This window comes from Aythya marila (assembly GCF_965140915.1).
Source record: "Aythya marila genome assembly, chromosome: 17".
In the NCBI taxonomy this organism is placed as follows: Eukaryota; Metazoa; Chordata; class Aves; order Anseriformes; family Anatidae; genus Aythya; species Aythya marila.
The window spans coordinates 3,393,342-3,413,296 of record NC_139058.1 but is presented as its reverse complement, the minus strand read 5'-3'; the positions used below and the strand labels follow the sequence as shown (position 1 = coordinate 3,413,296).

Sequence of the window (19,955 nt, the reverse complement as noted above, 5' to 3'; positions counted from 1 at the left end):
GTAAGCAGCCAACATCAGCCAGAAAGCAGATTATAGTGGAGGGATACCAAGGGCTGTCAGCTTTCTCTTGGAAACAAAATGAGCAGGACGGAAACCTGGAGGATGCAGTTGCAGGGAACAGAGACAGCAGTGTGAGGAGCTGTAGCAAGCTGATAAGGGAGCAACAATGGAGCCCAAAAGGATAAAATGCACAATTTGCCCTCATTGTCAGCGTCCCAGACGACCCTGGGAGCATCCCTGGAGCAGGGCCTGGGGCAGGAGGTGTTCTGCACCAGGAAGTGCTGGTTCATTACGATCAGTGAGGAAGGTGTTTGGCTCTGGAAAGTGTCTTCTAAAATGTTATTTGCTAGCGCTAACGCTAAAAAGAAAGAGAAAATAGCATAGATAAACTTATGTCCCTTCAGATGCAGGAATGTGAAGTCGTTCAGTATTGAAAGGCGTGCAGCATGCCCGGGTCTGTGGAAAGAGTTAGCCCATTTTCGGTCATTCAAGCTGCTACAGGCTTTTCTGGAAAGAAAACAATTCTGCTTGTCCTTTCTGTCAAACAGAAAGGATGTTCACACAAGAACTTTCCGCACTTCTAGATAAAGGCAAGGCCACGCAGGTGGTGTAATCGCTGGTATGAAGTGGGACTCGCCTGCAGGTTCCTTTGTTGTGAGCTGGCCAAGGTCAGCCTGCAGCCACGGAGCTGTGCAGCACAGCGCGAGCCCAAAGCCCAAGCCGTACGTGCAGCACAGTGCAGCATGGCACAGGCCTGGGCTTCCCCAGGTTACCCGTGGTGCTGAGCCCCCAGAGCTGCTGGTATGTATCAGGCAAAATAAGCAGCGCTGCAGGAAGCTGCTTTGCATGTCTTTGCCCCAAGACTGGGTAAATCCTGCTGCAGTCACTGCATATTCCCAGCCTGCAGCCTCGCCGATTTGGAGGGAGCAGCCTCGGGGTATGCATCGACCACTTGTGCTCTTCAAAGGGGTTAAACCCACCCACACTCAGGAATTCAAAGGCTTCATTTTCAGCCTGGGCCAAGCAGGGACTTTTCACTTTGTTTTAGACATTCGTCTTAGTTTTAGTACCAAAGAACAGTTTGGAGACTTGCAGATTAAATTAGTGCTCAGAAACTTGTGGGTACCTTTATGTTTATTCTATTTATGATGCTGCCTCCCTGGAAATGTGGGGATAAATATTTAAATATGAACTCCCCGCAGAAAAAGAAACAAACTTCCCATATCTTTCCTCTCACTGCTGCATGGATCTCTGTGGTGAGTGTCAGAACATCCCCAAGTCACTCAATTCATTAAACTTGACAACAATTAATTACATTGAAATTAATGCGCGCATGTAATGTTTTACATGTCAAAGACATACCAGCAAAAAAACAGGGGCTTGCTGTGCCATCTTTCATTCTTCTCATTGTTCATTTCACCCAAGAAGATAAGAAACAAGACTCGTTTACACTCTATTCACAGGTCTCGTCTCAGAGTGTGCTGCAGCATAGCTCTGCAGGCACTGATGGTTATTAGTTTGATTTCCAGATGCAAGGGGACAAATGAGTTTGTCTTGAAGCATGGGCCAAGGCCCCTCTCTGCCTTGGAGAGCCGTCCTGACAGCCAGCTGCCTGCGCCTTCCAACATCACACTTTGCATTTGTGCTCCCTACACCCTTGCCAGAGGGGTTCGGCATCCAACCTCGCAGAGCTTTGCGAAGGGAAAACCTCCTCGATGTCAGTCAGAGCTTGGCTGAGCAGGGGCTGGAAGGCTCACTCCGTGGAAACCCTGGCTGCCGAGTATTCCCAGTGGTTTGGGAGGAGCAGAGGTGAGAAAGTCAAACCAGGAGAGGAAACTGAGATGACACAAAGGAAAAAAAAAAAGGGGGGGGGAACAGGGCGAAAGCTGCAGATCTTAACACCACTGAGAAAGAGTTTGGCATACCTGGAAAATACGGGAGGTGTTGTGGCAGCGTGTGAGTGGAATTGCAGATGACTGCAGAGACAGGCACCTCTTACTGTCCATTTTCCCTTGCTGAAAAACATAGGAACATTTATTTTTAAGTTACTTCTTAGTGTGGAGAAGGCTTGAAACATGTCACGTGTGAGAGAAAATTGCTCTGCTGTATTTCCTGCACTATGACTTGGCCACTTGGTGATTAAGAGCTGCTTTTGCTGTCAGTAAACAAGGCTGTGCCATCAGTTTGCAGAGCAGAGACCTGCAGCTTGCTGTCAGCAGCCTGGAGCACAAAGGCTGCTGGAACTGTAGCTGCTACCCTCAATGCAGGGGCAGAACAAAATCCTCAGCAGCACAAGCCATGCTGTGATGCAAAAGAAGTTGAAACTGCAGGCAGCCCCTCTGAAGGAGCTCGAGTCTGTGGTCACCCAGCTAAACTGTCATCCTGGGGCCCAGGCATGGTGGTGGTTTTATTGTGGCCACACCTGGCTCAAAATAACTTCAGTAAAACTCCACAGAGCACATGGCAGATAGGAAGAACTTGTAGGTACTTCCTATCCAAGCCAACGTCCGTGGTATCTGCAAAAATCAACAGGCAGCCAGCAAAGGCAGTTGGAGCTTGCATAACTTCAGAGGCCAAGCAGTAAGACCAGGAGATTGTTCACCAGGAGAACAGAAGAGCAGACATAAAATACTGAGACTGAGTGATGCTGTGGTATTACTGGGTTCCCACTTACAGGGCAAGTACTCTGGCCCTACAAGCCTGAGCATCTCACGCTAAATCAGTTTCCTCCAAAGCTAGTAATATCTTGGGCTGAAAAAAGGTTAATCTTTACCAAATCATCTCCTTATGCCACCCCACCCATGTCCCGGAATATCGTATATTTTTAAGCCATCATTATAAAACCAGGCAAAACACAGGAGATCTTGTTCTTCACAGCATTGCCCTGAGTGCAGTTTTTTAGAGTTGGTGCAAAGCCGTGAAAAACACGGCAGGCTCTGAACACTCCCATTTCGCACTCACTTGGTGTGGCTGTAAACAACCACGCAGCAATGGAAAATCCCAGTGTGGCGTGCCCCTCGCCTGCAGGACTTCGCTGCCCGTCCAGGAACCAGCAGGCAGGCAGCGATTTACAAAGCTGAATGCGAAGTTTTAGCGATGCAGACTTCTAAATGACACAGTGCAGGGTGTGAGGGTTTACCTGCAAAATCTTTCAGGACTCATGAGAATTACACTCTTGAAGCCCTGTGCACCGCTGTCAAAATACTGTCACTAGCATATAATTCTGTGCTTGGGGCTCTCAGGTCCCCTCTCTGAGAGGTGAGAGCACAGATCACTTGTAAGAGTAATCTGTGCTACTCTGGGCTTCACCACAATAGCTGCAGTCGTGCACTTGGACGTGAGGTAAAATACAAAACTGTAATAAATTTATGTATGTCCTAATTTTCAGGTGCTTCTTTCACGCAGCGTGCAGTTGTTAGGGCATGAGCTGGGGAGCTCAATATCTGGCTCGCTCAATTCTTCTCCCTGCTGAGGAAATCACCCAGCTGCCCCACGATTTTTTTCTGTGTCTGTGTGAGGGAGATGCTCTCTGCCTCCCTTGGCAGAGCAGCCCTCGACCAGAGATGCTACAGGCCTGAACCAGCGTCACTTCAAAGGAATTTGCCCCTGACTTCCAAGGAGTGGGACTGGGCTCCCTGCCTTTGCCATCTCTGGCACTGAAAGCAGCAGATAGCACTGGGCAGACGTTAGCCTGGGCAATAAAACTGCAGGCACCCTCACTGCTCCTGGAGTGGCTTCTGGTAAGAGATGGGGGTCTCACCTTGGGGGTCTCACCTTGGGGGTCTCAGGTCAGGCAGTGTACCCTTGGAGGGGTTATCCACCTCCTGAATGGTTGTATATTAATAAAACCCCAGCAATGTAATGATGATAGAGGATGGAAGATGAGTTGTGGAGTGGCAGACACAGGCTAAAAAGCTTCATAATTTATCCCGCAAATTTAGAAAAGTAAATATATATATTTGGTGGGCAAGCTTACAGCTGCTCGCAAGCAGAAATTGAGTCCATTACGAACAAAAATATTTATTTTTTAATCCCTCAGAAGCCGCAATCTACCGTCGACCTTCAACCTTCAGGCGGGTAGATAATAAGCGGTCTGAAAGAAAGCAAAAAATAAAATAAAATAAAGGCTGATTTTTCTTTGGCGGCATCCGAGGGGAGAAAAAAAAATACGATATTCTAAAATTATCAACAGGTATTTTCCACAGAAATCGGTGTGTGTGTGGGGGGGGGGGGGGGCAGCGCTGGGCCCGGTGAGTGCGGGCGGGGGGCTGCAGCCCTTCCCCTCACGGCGCGGGCAGGGCCGCGGCGGAGGCGAAGTTTGCGGCCAAAGTTTGCGAAGTTGATTAAAACGCCCCCCCCGCCCCCCTCCCGGCTTCTCTCTCCCCCCCTTCTCTCCTCTACCGCCTCCTCTCCCCTCCTCTCCCCTCCTTCTCTCCCTCCCCGCCCCGGCTCCTCCGGCGGCGGCGTCCCTGAGGGGAGCTCCATTGTCTGGGAGGGGATGGCGGCGGCACCCCCCCGCCGCCGCGCCCCCTCCGCGCCCCCGCCGCGCCTCGGTGCGCGGGGCGGCGGCGGCGGGCGGCGGGCGGCTGCCTCGTCTCCCCTAAAGTTTTGGGATCGGCGTCTCCTCATGATGTATGGATGATATATTGCATTGTGGGTGTCAATATAACTGACGGCCATATTTGCCGGTGCCTGCTACCGCTGTAAACAACCCAAAGTGTCTGGGAGAGACGCGGAGACGCTTCGGGGAATTTCGGGACGCCTCTTCTCCTCCTTCCTCCTCCTCCTCCTCCTCCTCGCCCCCGCTGGCCATGTCTCTGGGAATGTCCTACAAGCCCAACTTGAACGCCCACATCCCCGGGACTCCCCTCACCCCGGGTAAGTCAACTGGGTGCCAAGTTTTTGGGAGGCGTGCGGCGGGGGGCTCCGCCGTGCCGGCCCCCCCCCACCCCAACCCCCGGCAGCCCCGCGGCCAGCCCCGGCTTCGAGTTGCGGTGCCCGGTCCCGCGATGGCGGGGCAGCCAGCTCCCCGCGCCCGGCTCCGCGCCGCCATTACCGGGCGCTCGCCCGCCCCGCGCCGCCCCTCCGCGGGGGCGCCGCGAGCCGCCCCCCGAGCCGCCTCCGCCGCCTCAGCCGCCGCCGGGGAAGGGGAGGAGATGAGGGAAGGAGGGAGGGAGCGGGGGGGGCTCTCCTCCGGCCGCCGGCTTTTTCCTCCATGCCCGGCTCCCCGGGGCGGCTGATTGATCTGGATCAGGAATATTCCGGCGGCGCCTCAGCGAGGACCGCTGCTGGCGGGACGCCGCAAGTGCCGCTCGCCCCGCGCCTCGCCTCGCCTCACGCTCCTCAGGGGCTGAGGGGCCGCCCGGGACCCCGGCCCCGCTCCCTCCGCCGCCGCTGAGGGGGGTCGGGGGGGGGGGTCTCGGTTCGGTTCCCCGCTGCCCCTCAGCGGCCGAAGCTCGGCGGGGCGGCCCCGGGCGGGCGAGCCCTCCCCGCTCACCCCCAAATATTTTTGGAAGTGTGTGTGTGTGTGTGTGTATGGGGGTGCACGGGAATTCCTCTTTATTTCCCCCAAAACCACTCCTTATCCCCCCCACACACCTCCTTGGATCCATACGGGAGCCTTTCCAACTTTCCTCTCTGAAAAGTTTCCTTGATGGGATTAACTTTTTTTCCTTTTATTTATTTTTTTTTCCCCCCTCCCCTTGCCTTCCAGAGGTGAGGGCGGGTGGGTGCTGGGGTCTGCGCCTCAGGGTGCGCGGCCGCCCCGCTGCAGCCCGAACAAAGCCGCAGCAGCGATCGCTCGGCTCTGGGATAATTTGGAGGGGATCTCGCTCGTATTAAACCGAACCAAAATGGAGAAGTTTAAGTGCCGACTTAAAATTAATATTCCCGTCTCCCTTCCCCTGCTGCGCCAGCCGGTGGGGATGCCACCAGACTGTCCGCAGGCAGAAAGGCTGTTTTTTTTTTTTTTTTGTAATTTCGTTGATTTTTGAGAAGGGGAAAGTTTGGCTGCTCGGTGTAGGAGGGAGGGAGATCTTGCCCCGGTGCGTGGTCGTAATCCTGGGATGTGGGTGAACGAAAGGGATTAGCGAGGCGCACCTCTGCCCTAGCTATTGGGAGAGCGGCGAGCTTATTTTACGGTGAGGAATTGTCACCGGCTGGTGCAGGAGCCGAGGTCCCCGTGCCTCAGCTGCCTGCGTGCGGGATCTGATCCTGCGTGCTCCGATCCTGCTTGGAGCTGAGCTCGGTGGGGCTGCGAGCGCCGGAGGGCTCGGCGAGCCGGGCGGCAGCGTGGGGATTGCCGTGGGGCCGCGCGCCGCCCCGCCAAGGGGGTCAGGAAGCAGGGGATGTGCTGAGGATTTTTGACAAAAAGCAGAAGTGTCACTGGAGGGCGAAAAAAAAAAGAAAGAAACAAAACAAAGCCCAGCAAGGGAAACCGTTCTCCTGCTGGCTCCCACGAGAACCTGTGCCTGGCGCTCCGGAACAGCCGTAAAATTGCAGGGGGAACAAAGGTGGTATTTTGCGGTGGTGGGTGAGGGGTGCGGGTTAGGTTGTGCCGCGGGGGGACCCGGGGCTGGCTGCTCTGCTGGTGAGGGCTGCGAGCTTGCCGCTCACGGCACGAGCTGAGCGGTGAAGTTTCTGCCTCCGGTCCTCCTGCTGCCGTGCCCGTGTGCTTTCTAACGCTCCTGCTGCGATCGGGATTTTAGATTCTTTCAGGCAGTTTTATCTTTCCTACCCCCCCTTCCTTTTTTTTTTTTTTTATCCCCCTCCCGTAATGGCAAGTTAGTGGCAGTTCGCTGTCATGTTAGAACTATTCTTATCTAAGTTGTCCTCTCTCCTCAGTTCGGATCATCCTCAACACCCCCAGAATCTTTTCAATGAAAGAACGTCCTCCTCGGAATCCAAAATGGGCTCTCTCTTCCCTCCCTGTCTTCTGCCATTATCCTCACGCACCAGCTCTTCCTCTAGCTAGTGGTATTGCCAGCACCGTGGCCTAAGGCCAAGGGAGTTAGACAAAGCAGTCCTTGCAGTTGCACATATCGCGTTCGGAGTGATATGACTGCAGATGGCCCCCTCCTTTCTGGAGCTTGATTCTGAGTTGCAGGAGATTGCTTCGCTATTGTGCTTGCACTGAATGCCCCCCCAGCCGGGAGCAGAAATCCCAGGGTCGCTTCTAAACCTGGGGTGAAGGAACCCCCCTCCCCCGTCCTGCAGAGGAGAGGAAAACAGGAAATCTGTCCCTTTTGGCCTGAAACCAGCCCTGCAGAAGCCTCTCTGTGTGCATGCTGAGTATTTTGGTCTCAGCCGACGGAGGGCTCTGGCCAGCTGTGGATCTCGCAGGGATTTTCCTCTGGGAGGTAACGCTGCTTCCCTGCAGTGCAGGGCTTCTGGTGCAGGAGTGCTTGGGCAGGCTCAGCTCCTGGAGCCGCGTCCTCGCTGCAGAGCTAACTCCTTTCAAGTTTAGCCCGAGAGCGGCTGCCCTGCGAAATCGTGCTTAAACTGCGCTCAGTGAGTGGCCCGGTGAGGTGAAGCAGTCGTGCTCGGTGGGTGACTGTGCTCCGTCCTGGCACGGGAGCGTGCTGGGGACTGGGAAACCTGGGCTGGAGTCCTGGGGGAGAGGGGCTGCCTCGGGACGGGGGCAGTTTGGGAGGAAGGCTCCGTGGGCAGGTCGGGGATGGCTGCGGGTGAGGAAGACGCAGCTGCTCCGCAAGTGAGTCAGGATGCTGGAGGCATCCGGGCGCCGACTGCTCTGCCTCACACCAGGCTGTGGGAAGGAGGTTGTGGTGGCGCAGCAGGATTCGGTGCCTGTTCCTCCTCGCCTTGCCCGGGTCACTGGTGACACCCTTCAAGGGGTGCCTGCAGCCAGGCTCGTAGTGTTTTGGCCAAATTATCCATCTCCCTCCTGGGGTGCCTGTGCTCTGGGAATCTGCCCTCTGCTTTTAGTGCTGTCGCTTCCAAACTGCCTGTGCTCGGGGAGCCCCATTTAACCTCCCTCACAAGCACCTTCCCTGCACGGCAGGTAAGCAGGACCTGTGCTGCTGCGGCTTTTCCTTCCAGCCTCACCTGGCCCTGCCGTGTCCCAGGGGAGCCTCTGTTACCCTTTCTAACAGCAGCGTTTTGTTTTTATTCTCTTGCTTATTGTACTGAGCCCTGCAAGGCACAGCTTCCTCCTCGCCTTGTGCTTTATATTGTTCAGCTCAGCTCCTCTGCGAGAGGGCCGGCCGCTGCGCTGAGGTAAAGAGGGGCTTCTCCATCGACTTCAGTGGGAGCAGAGAGCTTTACAGCAGCCGTGCAGTTTGTATACTGCTGGTTTTTAGTTTATATTTGGGCTGGGTGGTCGCAGTCACTGCCCAGATGGCCGCTCTCAGAGAGCTGTGGTCAGTGGCTCCATGTCCAGGTGGAGACCGGTGACGGGTGGCGTCCCTCACAGGGCAGTGTTGGGACCGGAGCTGCTTAATGTCTTTGTCGGTGACGTGCAGCATTGTGGGCACCCTCAGCAAGTCAGCGGGTGACCCCGAGCTCTGTGGTGCCATCAATACCTCAGAGGGGAGAGCTGCCACCCAGAGGGACTGCCCAGGCTCGAGAGGACACGAGCCGGCACCGTGCACTGGCAGCCCAGCACCCAACGGTCCCCTGGGCCTCATTGGAAGTAGTGTGGCGAGGGAGGGGATTGTCCCCTTCTGCTCGCCCCCGTGAGGCCCCACCTGGAGGGGCCCCAGCGCCAGAAGGACGCGGAGCTGCTGGAGCGGGGCCAGAGGAGGCCGCGGGGTGCTGGGAGGCCGGGGCGGCTCCGCTGTGGGGCCAGCCGGGAGCTGGGGGCGTGTGGCCGGGGAAACGATTTTAAACCAAACAGGGCAGGTTCAGGTGAAGTGTTGAGGAGGAATTTTCACTCAGAGGGTGGCGAGGCAGAGGAGCTATGGGTGCCTCATCCCTGGGGGTGCTCAAGGCCAGGCTGAATGGGGCCAGGGGCAGCCCAGACCATTCTGTGATTCCATAGTTCTATTATTTTCCCTGTTTCTAGGCATTTTCTGGCTCTGTCGGAGATATTAACCAGCATTTTGTTCAGAGTATGCACAGGTTTGAGAACAGTAGTTTTAAGATCCAGAAGCCAGCAGAAAGAGCTTGGGGTATTCCCTTGGTTTTATCCCAATTCTTGCAAAAATGGCAGGCATGGAGACAAACCCCTACTCCTGTCATAAAGCTTAAAAACCTGTGTGTGTAGGATCTGAGGAAACAAATTCCATCAGACTGCGACAAGGGAAGGAAGGAGCTGTGCCCTGTGCAGCAGGCACTGCCTCAGCTGAGGACCAACAGGGCTGACAGAGCACCTGCTGCACCCCACAGCGAGCAGGAGCCTTGTGGTGAACAGCACAAATTTTCGCTGAGAGGTGAACCAGAAAGAACTTCCCAAACCGGGGCTGTTGCTTGCAACTGGAGAGACCAATTTCATCCAGTCCTGTGAGGTGAAACCAAGCACACTACTGGGTCATTCCTTATTAAGGCCGTAGCGCACACTCGCATGAGCAAATGCCTTGCTTGTTGCCCTTTGCAGACAGCTGAGGTTTCATATTGTCCAGATTGAGAAGCTGGTTTTTAGAGTGGGAGTGCTGGAAGGAATGCTGCCGTAAGCAATGCAGGGAGCAAAGTGTTCACGTCTTAGCAGAGGGGATAGTTTTTAGGATACGTAGCTGATATTCCATCCTCAAACCCTCAAGATTCAATCTGAAATTTGCTGGTTCCCTGTTTACTTGAAATCCACATGAGGTAAAGAGCAGGCTGAAAAGAAACACAGTAAGCATGTTTCAGAATTAGCAATTTTTGAGTGGACTTGTTGGGACATTTAGAAAGCTGGCACTTTTGGCTTTGTCTACCAGAGCGCTTAGGTTCAAAGCAATGAACGGTATGGTTTTCACAACCAGCAAATCTCATCGTCCCCACCCACCACTTGTTGGTTGAGTTACAGGGTGGTTTTGGTTCATGCAAACTTCATTCCTTTTGCATAAAAGTAAACAAGAAGCTGCGCTCCAGTTGTGCAACGCTGGCACTGCATCCTTTAATGGGAACATAGGGCCCAAATCAAAGACAACTTCGAGCCATATCCGTGGTGCAAACACTGGTCTGGGGGACCAGACTAAAATCTAGTCCTAAATCCTACCCCCTCACTCCAGCTACATGTGGTATACACGTCTTAAATGCTTAGATCGTTTGAACCATTCCCATTGTGATTCCCCCTCAGTAATGTAGAAATTGCCCATCTTAAGCTAGAAAAGAAGAATGGTGGGGAGTCTGAGGGACTGTCTTTTGTTTTTCTGATTAAAAAAAAAAAAAGCGAGGGAGGAGGAAGAAAGAGCAGACATAAAACATGGCCATTATCCACATGGAAAGATTAAATGGAACGAGAGTACCAGAGGAAAGGCCCAGAGTGTGACAGATCAAAAGAGCAAGGCCTCTGGCTGTTACGGTAAAGAATGTCCTAGTTCTTGAGAACATATTTATATGTGTGTGCTGGATTTTTTTTTTTTAATGAAATACTTTTATTCAAAGAAAGGTCTGTTTCTACCACACGGGCTGTTTGAGGGGGGAAATAGTGGGTGAAAATCTAACTTTCACAGCCAGTCCTATAAGGAACGTTTTGTGCGAATGAGAACGGGGTCCATTATTTTAAATTAAAAAAAACTTTATTGGAGGGCTGGGGGAAATAGGGGTTGTCAGCATTTTTTGCTCTGGGTTGGCAGCTCCTGCACAGCTCGGTGTGTTGCTTGGCTGTGCCGTAGATCTGCTTGTGCAGACACGCATGTGGTGGCCCACGGATGGATGAAGTTCAGCTCTCGCTGAGCTTCAGCCAAAGTGCGCGGAGGGCTAGGGAGTCAAATGTTCTCGTAGCCAGGCAGAACACTACAGCCGTGTTTCAGGCTGTGTGCAAACACCCGCTGCAGAAGCGGCTGCTCTGCGATGGGTTTTGTCTCTCCCCAGGCTGGAAGGTACTTGCCCTGTGGTGTACGTTGGGAGCAGCTCACGTGAACGCTCCTCATGTGCTCTGCTGCAAACTTGGCCATTTTAGGGCAGAAGTTACATCCTCACAGGGAAACTCCTGGCTGTCTCATCCTGCATACCTGCAGGGATCTCTTCTTAGATACCATCGTGTTCCTGAATACAGAGTCAGTAAAATGGCAGGAGCTTACACATGGAGCTTTATAGGACCTTACAATGTGCAGGTGGTAGAGAAACACATATCCAGTGGGGTTGGCTCTACTTGCCCAAGTCAGTTTTATGGGAGTAACTTGTTGAGTTGAGGAACTATTCCTGATTTTTGTGATTCCTTGCTGTTTGTGCAAATTAAACTGGGTGCTGTAGGAGCTGCGTGGATGCCATGGCATCTGCTGGGAGCAGATCAGGTAAGAGTACCCCCAGCATTCCCGCTCCCACTGCTTCCTTGCGGGGTGCACAGTAAGCTGCCATTCTAGTTACTTCTCCAGCGAGCAACAGCAATTAAGAATTAAAACTCAAGACTGGCAAATTGGCTCGGAAGCAGTAGCGGAGGAACCGAATGGATCCCTACAAACCTATTGGAAATTAATGGGGAGATTCCTGGTCAGTGGGAGTTCCGGCTAACAAAGGTTGGTTCTTGGTCCTTTGTCTTCCAGGGTGTTCACCGGGGCTGTGAGAGACCACTGGAAGGAAGAGATCTTGGCAAAAAAATTTCATTTCTTTTTGCTGTATTGTAGACCTCTCCCTACCCCCCATTGGTAAAGGGTAATATTGATTAACAAGAAAATCACCGTATTTTTGTGGGGAAAAAACCGCTTCTGTCAGTCTTCTGTGTGAATACAGAAATAAAAGACATTGTTGGCACAAGAATAAATGGGTATATAAAAGGTTTTGTATACATTTAATTAGGAAAGTGGAGGGAGGAAAGTGTGTACGTTAATTTAGGTTTTAAACAGCAGCAAGTGCTGAGACAATTTGGGAGGTGATACACGGTGTCACTCGAATTCAGTGCCAAGCACACTCCCTTTTCGATCCTGTCAATTCGTAACTGTCTTGTCTCCATTGTTATTTTAACATGAGAGAGCAAGCCTGTTTAGATCCCCCCTCCTTTTTTCCTCTCTAGTGAATGCCTAATCATCAAACTGATTTTTGACTGGGTCTTGACTGCGAGACTCGCTGGCCTAATTTTGCTTCCTAACAGTAATAGCAGTAGCTGGCGATATATTTATTTTTTTAAAATCTGAGACGTACAGGATGTTCAGACATGCAGATGGCAGATGTATTTTGGGTTAATTGACTAATAGTCATCTAAGACCCACGGCTTCTCCTTGAGATTAACATACGGAGTGATAGGTCAAAAAGCCTAAGGTCCATTACCCTGTGAGATAATAATACCCCCACAATTAATTTCAGGTTCACGATTGCATCATCCTGAATTGGGGTAAAATCGGGGATTTTTCATTTTCCTTTCCCTCCAGCAGAGTTTGAGTGGCGCAACTTCTGGCACGGGTGTGCGGAGCCCGGTGCCACGGCCAAGTCGAATCCTTTTCTTTGTTCTCCGGGCCTGCTGCTGCTGATAAAGTGGTCGGCGCATGGCATTATGTCTTATTACATTTTTGATGCAGACTGCAAAGAAACGGGTAAACTCACCATGGTTACCACGATCTGTCATTTGGCAGGGCACGCTGTACTCAGCGATGGCCTCTAGTGTCTGCAGCACAGCTCTGCATACGCCTGGGTACGGGAGACAATACAGCACCCCTGGCTGCGAAGCGGCACCCGCCACCGAGCTGACTGCTGATTCCCGTCGGCGGTGATGCTCAGACTCCAGCGGCAGGTCCTTACTCATCGCTGCCTGGTCAAAGTTCTCCTCGTTTCTTTTCGTAGTTGAGTGCTGATTGAGTCATTCCTGGCTTCGTGCTCCCGTGCCGAGGCCGGCTCCTGTCCACTGCAGCGCCTTGTGTCCGCCAAGCTTGGGTTGGCCCTGGATTCACTGCTTTGTTTTGCCACGTCGTGTTTCTTGTAGGGCTTTCTCTCTTACCTCGACGTGCCCTGTGGTGTTATTTCATACAGACGAAGCACGTGTAGTTGTTTCAATCAGCGTGACCTGAAACAATTACCATCGATACTGGCATTAACTGGTAGGGTGGTGGAAAATGGTCTTGGATGACCAGGCTTGGGCATCCCGATTTACCCACTCAGCAGAACAAAAACCAAGTCCTTGCCTTGGTTCAGAACCAGTTTGAGCTCCCAGGGCTTGTGTGCATGATGGGTGACTGCCTGCAGGAACAGCTTAGGAACAAGTCCTTACAGGATGGGTCTTTTGTTTTATTGTACGTGAGGAAAAATCGCTTAAGTCTTTCTTTACTTAATCGAGGTAATTAAACCTTCCTACCGTATAGCACAAAGGGTTTGTTAAGGTTTTTGGAGCATTTTGAAATCTTTGGAGGAAAGATGCGGTTTGCTGTTGTGCTGTGTTTGATAAGTGTTGAAATTCAGTCATCTGGACGTGAAATACTGGCTGAGTTGTAAGTACAGAAATCTTGCAATTGTGCATGCATTTCGAGCTGATAATGTGAAGAACTGATTGAGAGCAGAGCTGGCATCCGTGCTGTTTCTTCACAGTGCAGGAGCCGTACTCCATGGGTGTGTTTAGTTTTTTTTACCATGCTTCAGCAAAATGTGACAATTAGCTCCACGTGAGACTGTAGTAACAGAAACGCACACTGTAAAGCCAGAAAATTTCGCTTAGTTAAAGACAGAGAAACCTTCCTTTTTTTTAAGTTGACCTAGTGACCAGCCCAGTTTACCTTCGTTAGGATTTCACGTCTAGTTGAAATTAAGAACGCGCTCTCTTCTCTTAACAAAGACGCCACCACAGTGATATCCTGTGATTAATTCTGAAGTGGAAAGAGACTTCCCAACTGAGGAGGAGAGTCTGTTCAGCAGTGCTTTTCACAAACTACTGGCTTTCTGTTTCTTTTTGTAGTGAGGGGAAACAGGGAATGAAATCGCTTGCAACTTTTAAACAAAGCTAGTGATTTACATAGTTCTGAGCCCCAGTGACTTTTGGCATCGGTTTAATTTAGATTCAAATGAAGGCTGGTGAATAAGATCTGTTCCTCCTGGGGAAGGCAGTAGGGAATTTGCAGCAAGGAAGTTTGTAAGAGGGGAGATTTTTTCCGACAGCAGGCAGGCTGTGTCTGTGCCTGCAGGCGAAGACAGCAGCATCAGCGGATGCAGGGGCGCTTAGCTGCAAGAGTGAAAAAGAGCAGCAGCTAGGTCGAACATCGCCTTCATCCTGAGTGCGCAGTCCATAACCAGCAGGTCCCCTAAAGCAGCTGTAAAAGGGGCAGCATAATTAAGGCCTTCAAGAAAACTCAAAAGGTTGCTTCTCAGCCCCAAATTCTTCCTGTTGCGGGGTGGAGAGGTGTTTTGATTCCTCATTTCTGGAGCAGCTCGCCAATGATCACATCTGAGTCTGCTTCTTTAACTCTTAGCTGAGTCACAATCCTGTATGCGTATACATATTTTTTTATAACACTAGAAAAAGTAACCATAACCCAAAGAGATGTTATTTTTCCTTAGGTTTACTTACGCCGCCCTGTTTGACTTGCTAAAAATGTTTGATATCACACAAAGAGGAATAACGCTAGCGCTCTTCACCTCCGATGTCACTAAATGAGCAGCAGATCCCATGTACCTCAACCGACTGTTCTCTATGAATAGTTTTGGCATCAGCTGAAAATAGTGCCGAGGGTAACTTGCGTTGACCATGTGATGACACTTTGAGTTGCAAAATTGCTTTCAGATAACTTGCACCGAAAAAGTAAAAATAGCCCAGTATGTTAGACTCATCTCTGTGGAATGTATATATGCAAAAATAGGGCTCCTTAATATTTGGTTTGTCGCGGCAGAACAACCTGTCATGTTACACCGTTTCACTCTTAGGCAAACAATTTGGGCTGATAATGTTGCAGGCTGTGCTATTTTCAAATGTACAGCAAACATTGGGGAAACGTTCATTTAACTGTTCTCTTCCTAGGGAATAGTGTGGCTCTGGCATGGCGTTAGTCGGCTTAGACAAAGGTGAGAGGTTACAGCTTTAGAAAAGAGAAAAGCTACCTCAAGCGTGTCCCGATGTAACCGTTTAATCCATCGTTAGATAATAATAGATTTTTTTTCTCTTTTTCTCTACAGCTGGGAGCGTTCACTCTCCCTCCACAAGTATGGCAACGTCTGCGCAATACAGACAGCTTATAAACGACTACGGACCCCCGTCCCTAGGGTATACACAAGGGATGCAGGTACAGCTCTGCTTGTTTTGCTTTAACCAGGTCACCGACCCTACGTCTGCATGGTTTGCGTGGCTTGTGGCCTGTAATCTGAGGTGTTCCTCCCTCCCACCAAGGTTTGAAATCAAACCCAAATGGCAGACTGATTCATCGCACATGTCTTGGGATCAAATTAGACTAAGCAGAGTGCTGAGTGAGATTAGTTACTAATTAACTGTTAGTCCCTTCTGAGTCACAGTGAACCGTGTCTTGAGTTATGTTCTGCTAGGAAGGGCTGTGACATTTTTAAAAATTATTTGTTCAAAAAGTGATATTCCTACACCTTTAACTGTTTTCCTTGGGCAAACTGATAACATAAGATTTACAGTCTCATGAAGTGCGTGTTACAGACATTCCTATGGGCAGCTTCAGGAATCCAGCTGGTTTTTCTGTGAAATTTGTTAACCACTTTGCAGGATTCCCCTTATCATATGGGCAGTTTTGTTTTATCTACACCTCACTCTCCCTACCTAGCTAACTCCTCCACAGAACATACATCTGAACATTGATAAAAGCAGAGAGGGGGTTAAATAAGTAGTTCTGTTTGCTGTTTTTGTAGAACTGATTTAACTTCTGTTTCACGTAAGGTTCCAATCTTGTAGTTGCATCCTCCCAGTTAACCCTGATTTTGGAAGGGCACGTAGCATTTTGTCCAACTGTAGCAGGAAGGGCAAAAAGAAAATAATGTTTATGTAACAAATAGGAAATTTTATTAAAAAAAAAAAAAAAAAAAGTGGCTTCCAGGGCTATTTCTGGTCCTCTGTGAATTTCCAGTTGCTGTCTGTTCTTATTGTTTTGTTTTTAGCAGCGTTTAATTGAGATCAATCTACTTTCAACTACAGGGTACCAGCAGCAGTCAAGTACCGCAAAGCAAATACGCAGAACTTCTAGCTATCATAGAAGAGTTAGGAAAAGAGATCAGACCCACGTACGCTGGGAGTAAAAGCGCGATGGAGAGGCTAAAACGAGGTAAGGTTTGATTTTTTTTCAAATGTCCCATACTCTTTGTGTGCTGACTGCTTCTATACAGCTTTGTAACAGTGCTTCCCCTTGAAAGCAGACATCTGTCTGGGGCTTGTTAGTAAACGAGGTGTATTAACCAGTAACTGAAACTTTGGTATACTCTATTCTTGCTGGATTTGATAGATAAACTAGTGGCCAAATGTGTTTCATGGGCACAAGGGGATTTTCAGTTAGTAGTTTTAAGTTAGTTTAGAACCCTAATGTTGTCAGTTGGAGGTGTTCTGCCAGGTTCCTAGTCACTTGCTTGCCCCTTCAACTGCCTTTCCTCCCTATCCTCAGAAATATGCAGCCAAGTTCACTCCTCTCATAAACATCACCCACCTACTTGACCCAAGACCCTTTACTGAAGTGCATTTTGATTAGAGAAATACGCAGTGAATTACACGGTGGTAAATCACTAAGGCTGCTGGAGAGAGAGACAGGCAAAACAAGGTGGTTTTATCAGCGAAAGCTGTTCAGACCGAGATGTCAAACATACGTGATCCTGCTCTCTGTGGAGCGTCGGGCTGCTTAGGCTCCATTACCTGCTTCAAGTGGATGTCATTAGCAGTCCGCTCGGAAGGGACGCAGAAGCTTTTAGGCCTGGCTGATGAGGTCTCTTTAGCTTTGCTTAGTCAGCTAAAAGGGGTCAGAGAAATGCCCTTTCCTCGCAGTGTAAAAGAAACCCCCACATTCCCCACTGCTGACATCAGCTTGACATTGTCCCCTGCAGGGGACGTGCAAGGGATATTTCTGAAGGAGCAGTGGGACATTCCGCTGCTCCAGCTCCTGGAGTGACCCTGAATGCCACCGACAATGGTTGCGCTGGCAGCTCTGTCCTTTGCCAGTATACGGAGTTACCTTTTCCTCCCTTTCCTTGGTCCTTGTGCTGAGTTTGGCTCATTCATTCGAACCTGAATGGGAATGTTATTGTAACAGACTAACTTCACCACCTCGCAAATCCCCCTTACCTTCACTCAAGACTACAAAGCTTTATTTAAGGCTCAACCATTACGGGAGAGTAATATATCTGCCGTGACATGCAATAAAATGACTAGTAGCTGTTCTGGGAAAGGATGCAATAAAGTCTGCTGATGAGTGGTAAGTGGAATCTGGCCCAGCTAAAATCAATGTTGCTGGAGTCTCTCTTTATTGCATCGCCTGAGTCAGTATTAATAGATCATGAATGGCAATAGGCTAACAGGGACAACCTGAGAGGGACCGGGAGAGACGCAGACGTTCTTTGAACAGAACAGTTCAGTTAGTTGAGACAAAGCTGTTTTGCTCCTTCCTGCAGCGAGTCTTTACTTAGCTAATGTAGGTTTAAGATTCAGTGCTGCCACTGTGACTGACTTGCAAATGTTGCAGAAAATCCAAAATAAGTACTTTCTGCTGCCATCTTTTGGTCACAGACGTACCTCTCTTTGTATTTTGGGAGCCATATGGCTGAAGGAGCATGGGCAAGTGTGAGAGTAGAAATGATTGAGAGTAACCATGTGACTGCAGCCTCCATGGCCATGTGGAGGTTATTGCTGAATAAAGTCCCTGTCCCCAGCTCCACCTGCTTCTAAGCACAAAGGCTGCTGACCTCTAAAATTGGCCAAATTCCCAGTGTTCTACATAATTCAGGGTAGTTCTGCTGCATAAACTGGGCGTCCTGCCACCCGATCCAGGCCCAGTATACTGGTTTGAGTGTGCATTTCTGCCTCCCACAGCTGCGGGATGCAGCTTTACTTGTCTGTGTCGATTTAACCCTCTGCAAAGCCTGGCACACATCAAGTCCCAAATCACTGCTCCTTGGATGTAGAGGCTGCTCTGGGCTAGCAGCCTTCTAGAGACAGAATCTATTACCTCTAAATACAGATGAAACTTCATCTATTGCCTTATTGTCATTTGTCCACCCTTGTTAAGGAGTACGAATGAGCAGAGAAATCACCCGTCTTTTCCTGACATTAAAACATAACCTTGTTGGAGAGAAATCTGTCTGTCTCCTATTATAAAATCTAACTCGAGCTCTACTCTTTGGGCAGCTCTGTGAACATGAACCTAGATTCAGATCCAGGATTAAGACTCAAGGTCCAGATTGCTGGAACTCAAGGCAACAGGACTCTTAGTGGAAAATTCCACATTATGTCTACCAGATTAGAGTAGATATGGCAGCATGTAAAGCAGCGATGATTTACACTGGGAGCTGAGTCAGTGTTAGGAGGTGACTTTCTGCACACAGCATAAAAAATATCCTCCTATATTTACAAGAGATGCAACTTGTGTTTAGGCAACTTTTTGAAGGCTTGGATTCTAATGCATCCACTTGGAAAATTATTCCAAGGTATTAATTAAGACTTTTAGACCTTGCTAAAATAACTTTGGATTTCTTTCACCCCCTTGTAGCAAAATAATTGACAGGTTGGTAAGATTTATTTTTTTCTAATTAAGTCCCTGATTGTAAATAGACCTGCACTGCATGTTAAGCTGTACCTCTCACTGCAGACCTGCAGAGCTCATAATGCTCTGATGGCTGGTTTGGGCTATTTTCAATTTATAATGCCAGTTTGGGAAAGCAAACTTCTTTAGCAGTGGCTGATGTTAGGTAAGTGAAGGATCTCTCCCTTTTCTCTGGCAAGCTGTGGTAGCCTTAGCAACTCAGGACAGAAATACATAAACCTTTCTGTGGACTGTCATTGCAAATGTCACCTTAATGAGATCATTTAAAATATGTCCAATTCTTTTGCAGGCATTATTCATGCTAGAGGATTAGTTCGGGAATGCTTGGCTGAGACTGAGCGAAATGCAAGATCCTAGCCCACCAATGCAGTTGCAAGATTTTCCATCTCTTAATGAAGAAAAAGTAATACCTATTCCTTTTGACTCTTGAAACGTTCAGACAAATTCCTTTATTTTGAATGTTTTATCTTTCTTTTTTTGCCCTTACAAAAATGTATAGTTAAGAATGATAAAACAAGGATTTTTTGACTTACTGAGGGTTTGCATTTTGTAAAGACATTAAAACTCCCTAAAATGTTTCTAAAACATGAAAACTGAACTGCATGCAGAGGAATGCTCTCTCTCCCAGGCTATATTTCAGTTCTCTTTTTATCCAGTCACAGTCCCATTCTGTTTATTTTAATTTTCACTATATTCACTTAACCCCAAATGGTCAATCTTTCAAAGTTTGACATAAGCTCTAAGGATTTTTTTAATAAATGCAGAATAGCATGCTGTACCTAGTAGTCTGCTATGTCACAATTTGTCATACAGCATAGACCCTGCTTAGAAATAACCTTCCCCTCCTCTTACTTTTCCTTTTTTGTTCGTTTTGCATAAACATTTGCATGACTGTTAGTGCTTTGAAGTCCATTTAAAGTGCATGAGTTATATGGAAAATAGGGAAACCTATTAAATAATAACAACGTCCTGAAAAGCTAATTTCTACATTAAGGCTGGAGATTTCAGTTTGTTTGACAAAAAAAAAGAAAATTCTGGATAAATTACTAAAACTGTTATTTGCATCTTTGTATGTATTTATTACTTGATGTAATAAAGCTTATTTTCATTAACAATTTGTATTAAAAGTATCTACAGTCACTTTAATCAGATCCATACTCTACGTACGAGAAGCAAAGGCTTAAC

The 19,955-nt window shown here is 49.2% G+C and overlaps 1 protein-coding gene across 5 annotated transcripts; it reads left to right on the top strand.

Moving 5' to 3' along the window:
• The first annotated feature begins 3,614 nt into the window (after nt 1-3,614).
• CDK2AP1 (cyclin dependent kinase 2 associated protein 1) lies at nt 3,615-19,885 on the top strand. 5 transcript variants are annotated; one of them, XM_082773733.1, is made up of 4 exons: nt 3,615-3,740; nt 15,190-15,296; nt 16,166-16,292; nt 19,060-19,885. In XM_082773733.1, exons 2-4 carry the CDS (start codon nt 15,219-15,221, stop codon nt 19,125-19,127), a joined length of 273 nt encoding a protein of 90 aa, XP_082629859.1. In that variant the 5' UTR covers nt 3,615-3,740; nt 15,190-15,218; the 3' UTR covers nt 19,128-19,885. The 5 variants fall into 5 exon arrangements, with proteins under 5 accessions (XP_082629859.1, XP_082629857.1, XP_082629860.1 ...); XM_082773731.1 differs by lacking the exon at nt 3,615-3,740 and adding an exon at nt 4,478-4,878; XM_082773734.1 differs by lacking the exon at nt 3,615-3,740 and adding an exon at nt 6,296-6,512.
• The last annotated feature ends 70 nt before the right edge of the window (nt 19,886-19,955 follow it).

Excerpts from the sequence above, each read along its gene's own strand:
- CDK2AP1 (XM_082773731.1), top strand. The coding sequence starts at position 4,812 with ATGTCTCTGGGAATGTCCTACAAGCCCAACTTGAACGCCCACATCCCC. Across the intron at positions 4,879-15,189 it reads CGGGACTCCCCTCACCCCGG|CTGGGAGCGTTCACTCTCCC; the intron begins GTAAGTCAACTG and ends TTTTCTCTACAG. Across the intron at positions 15,297-16,165 it reads GGTATACACAAGGGATGCAG|GGTACCAGCAGCAGTCAAGT; the intron begins GTACAGCTCTGC and ends TTTCAACTACAG.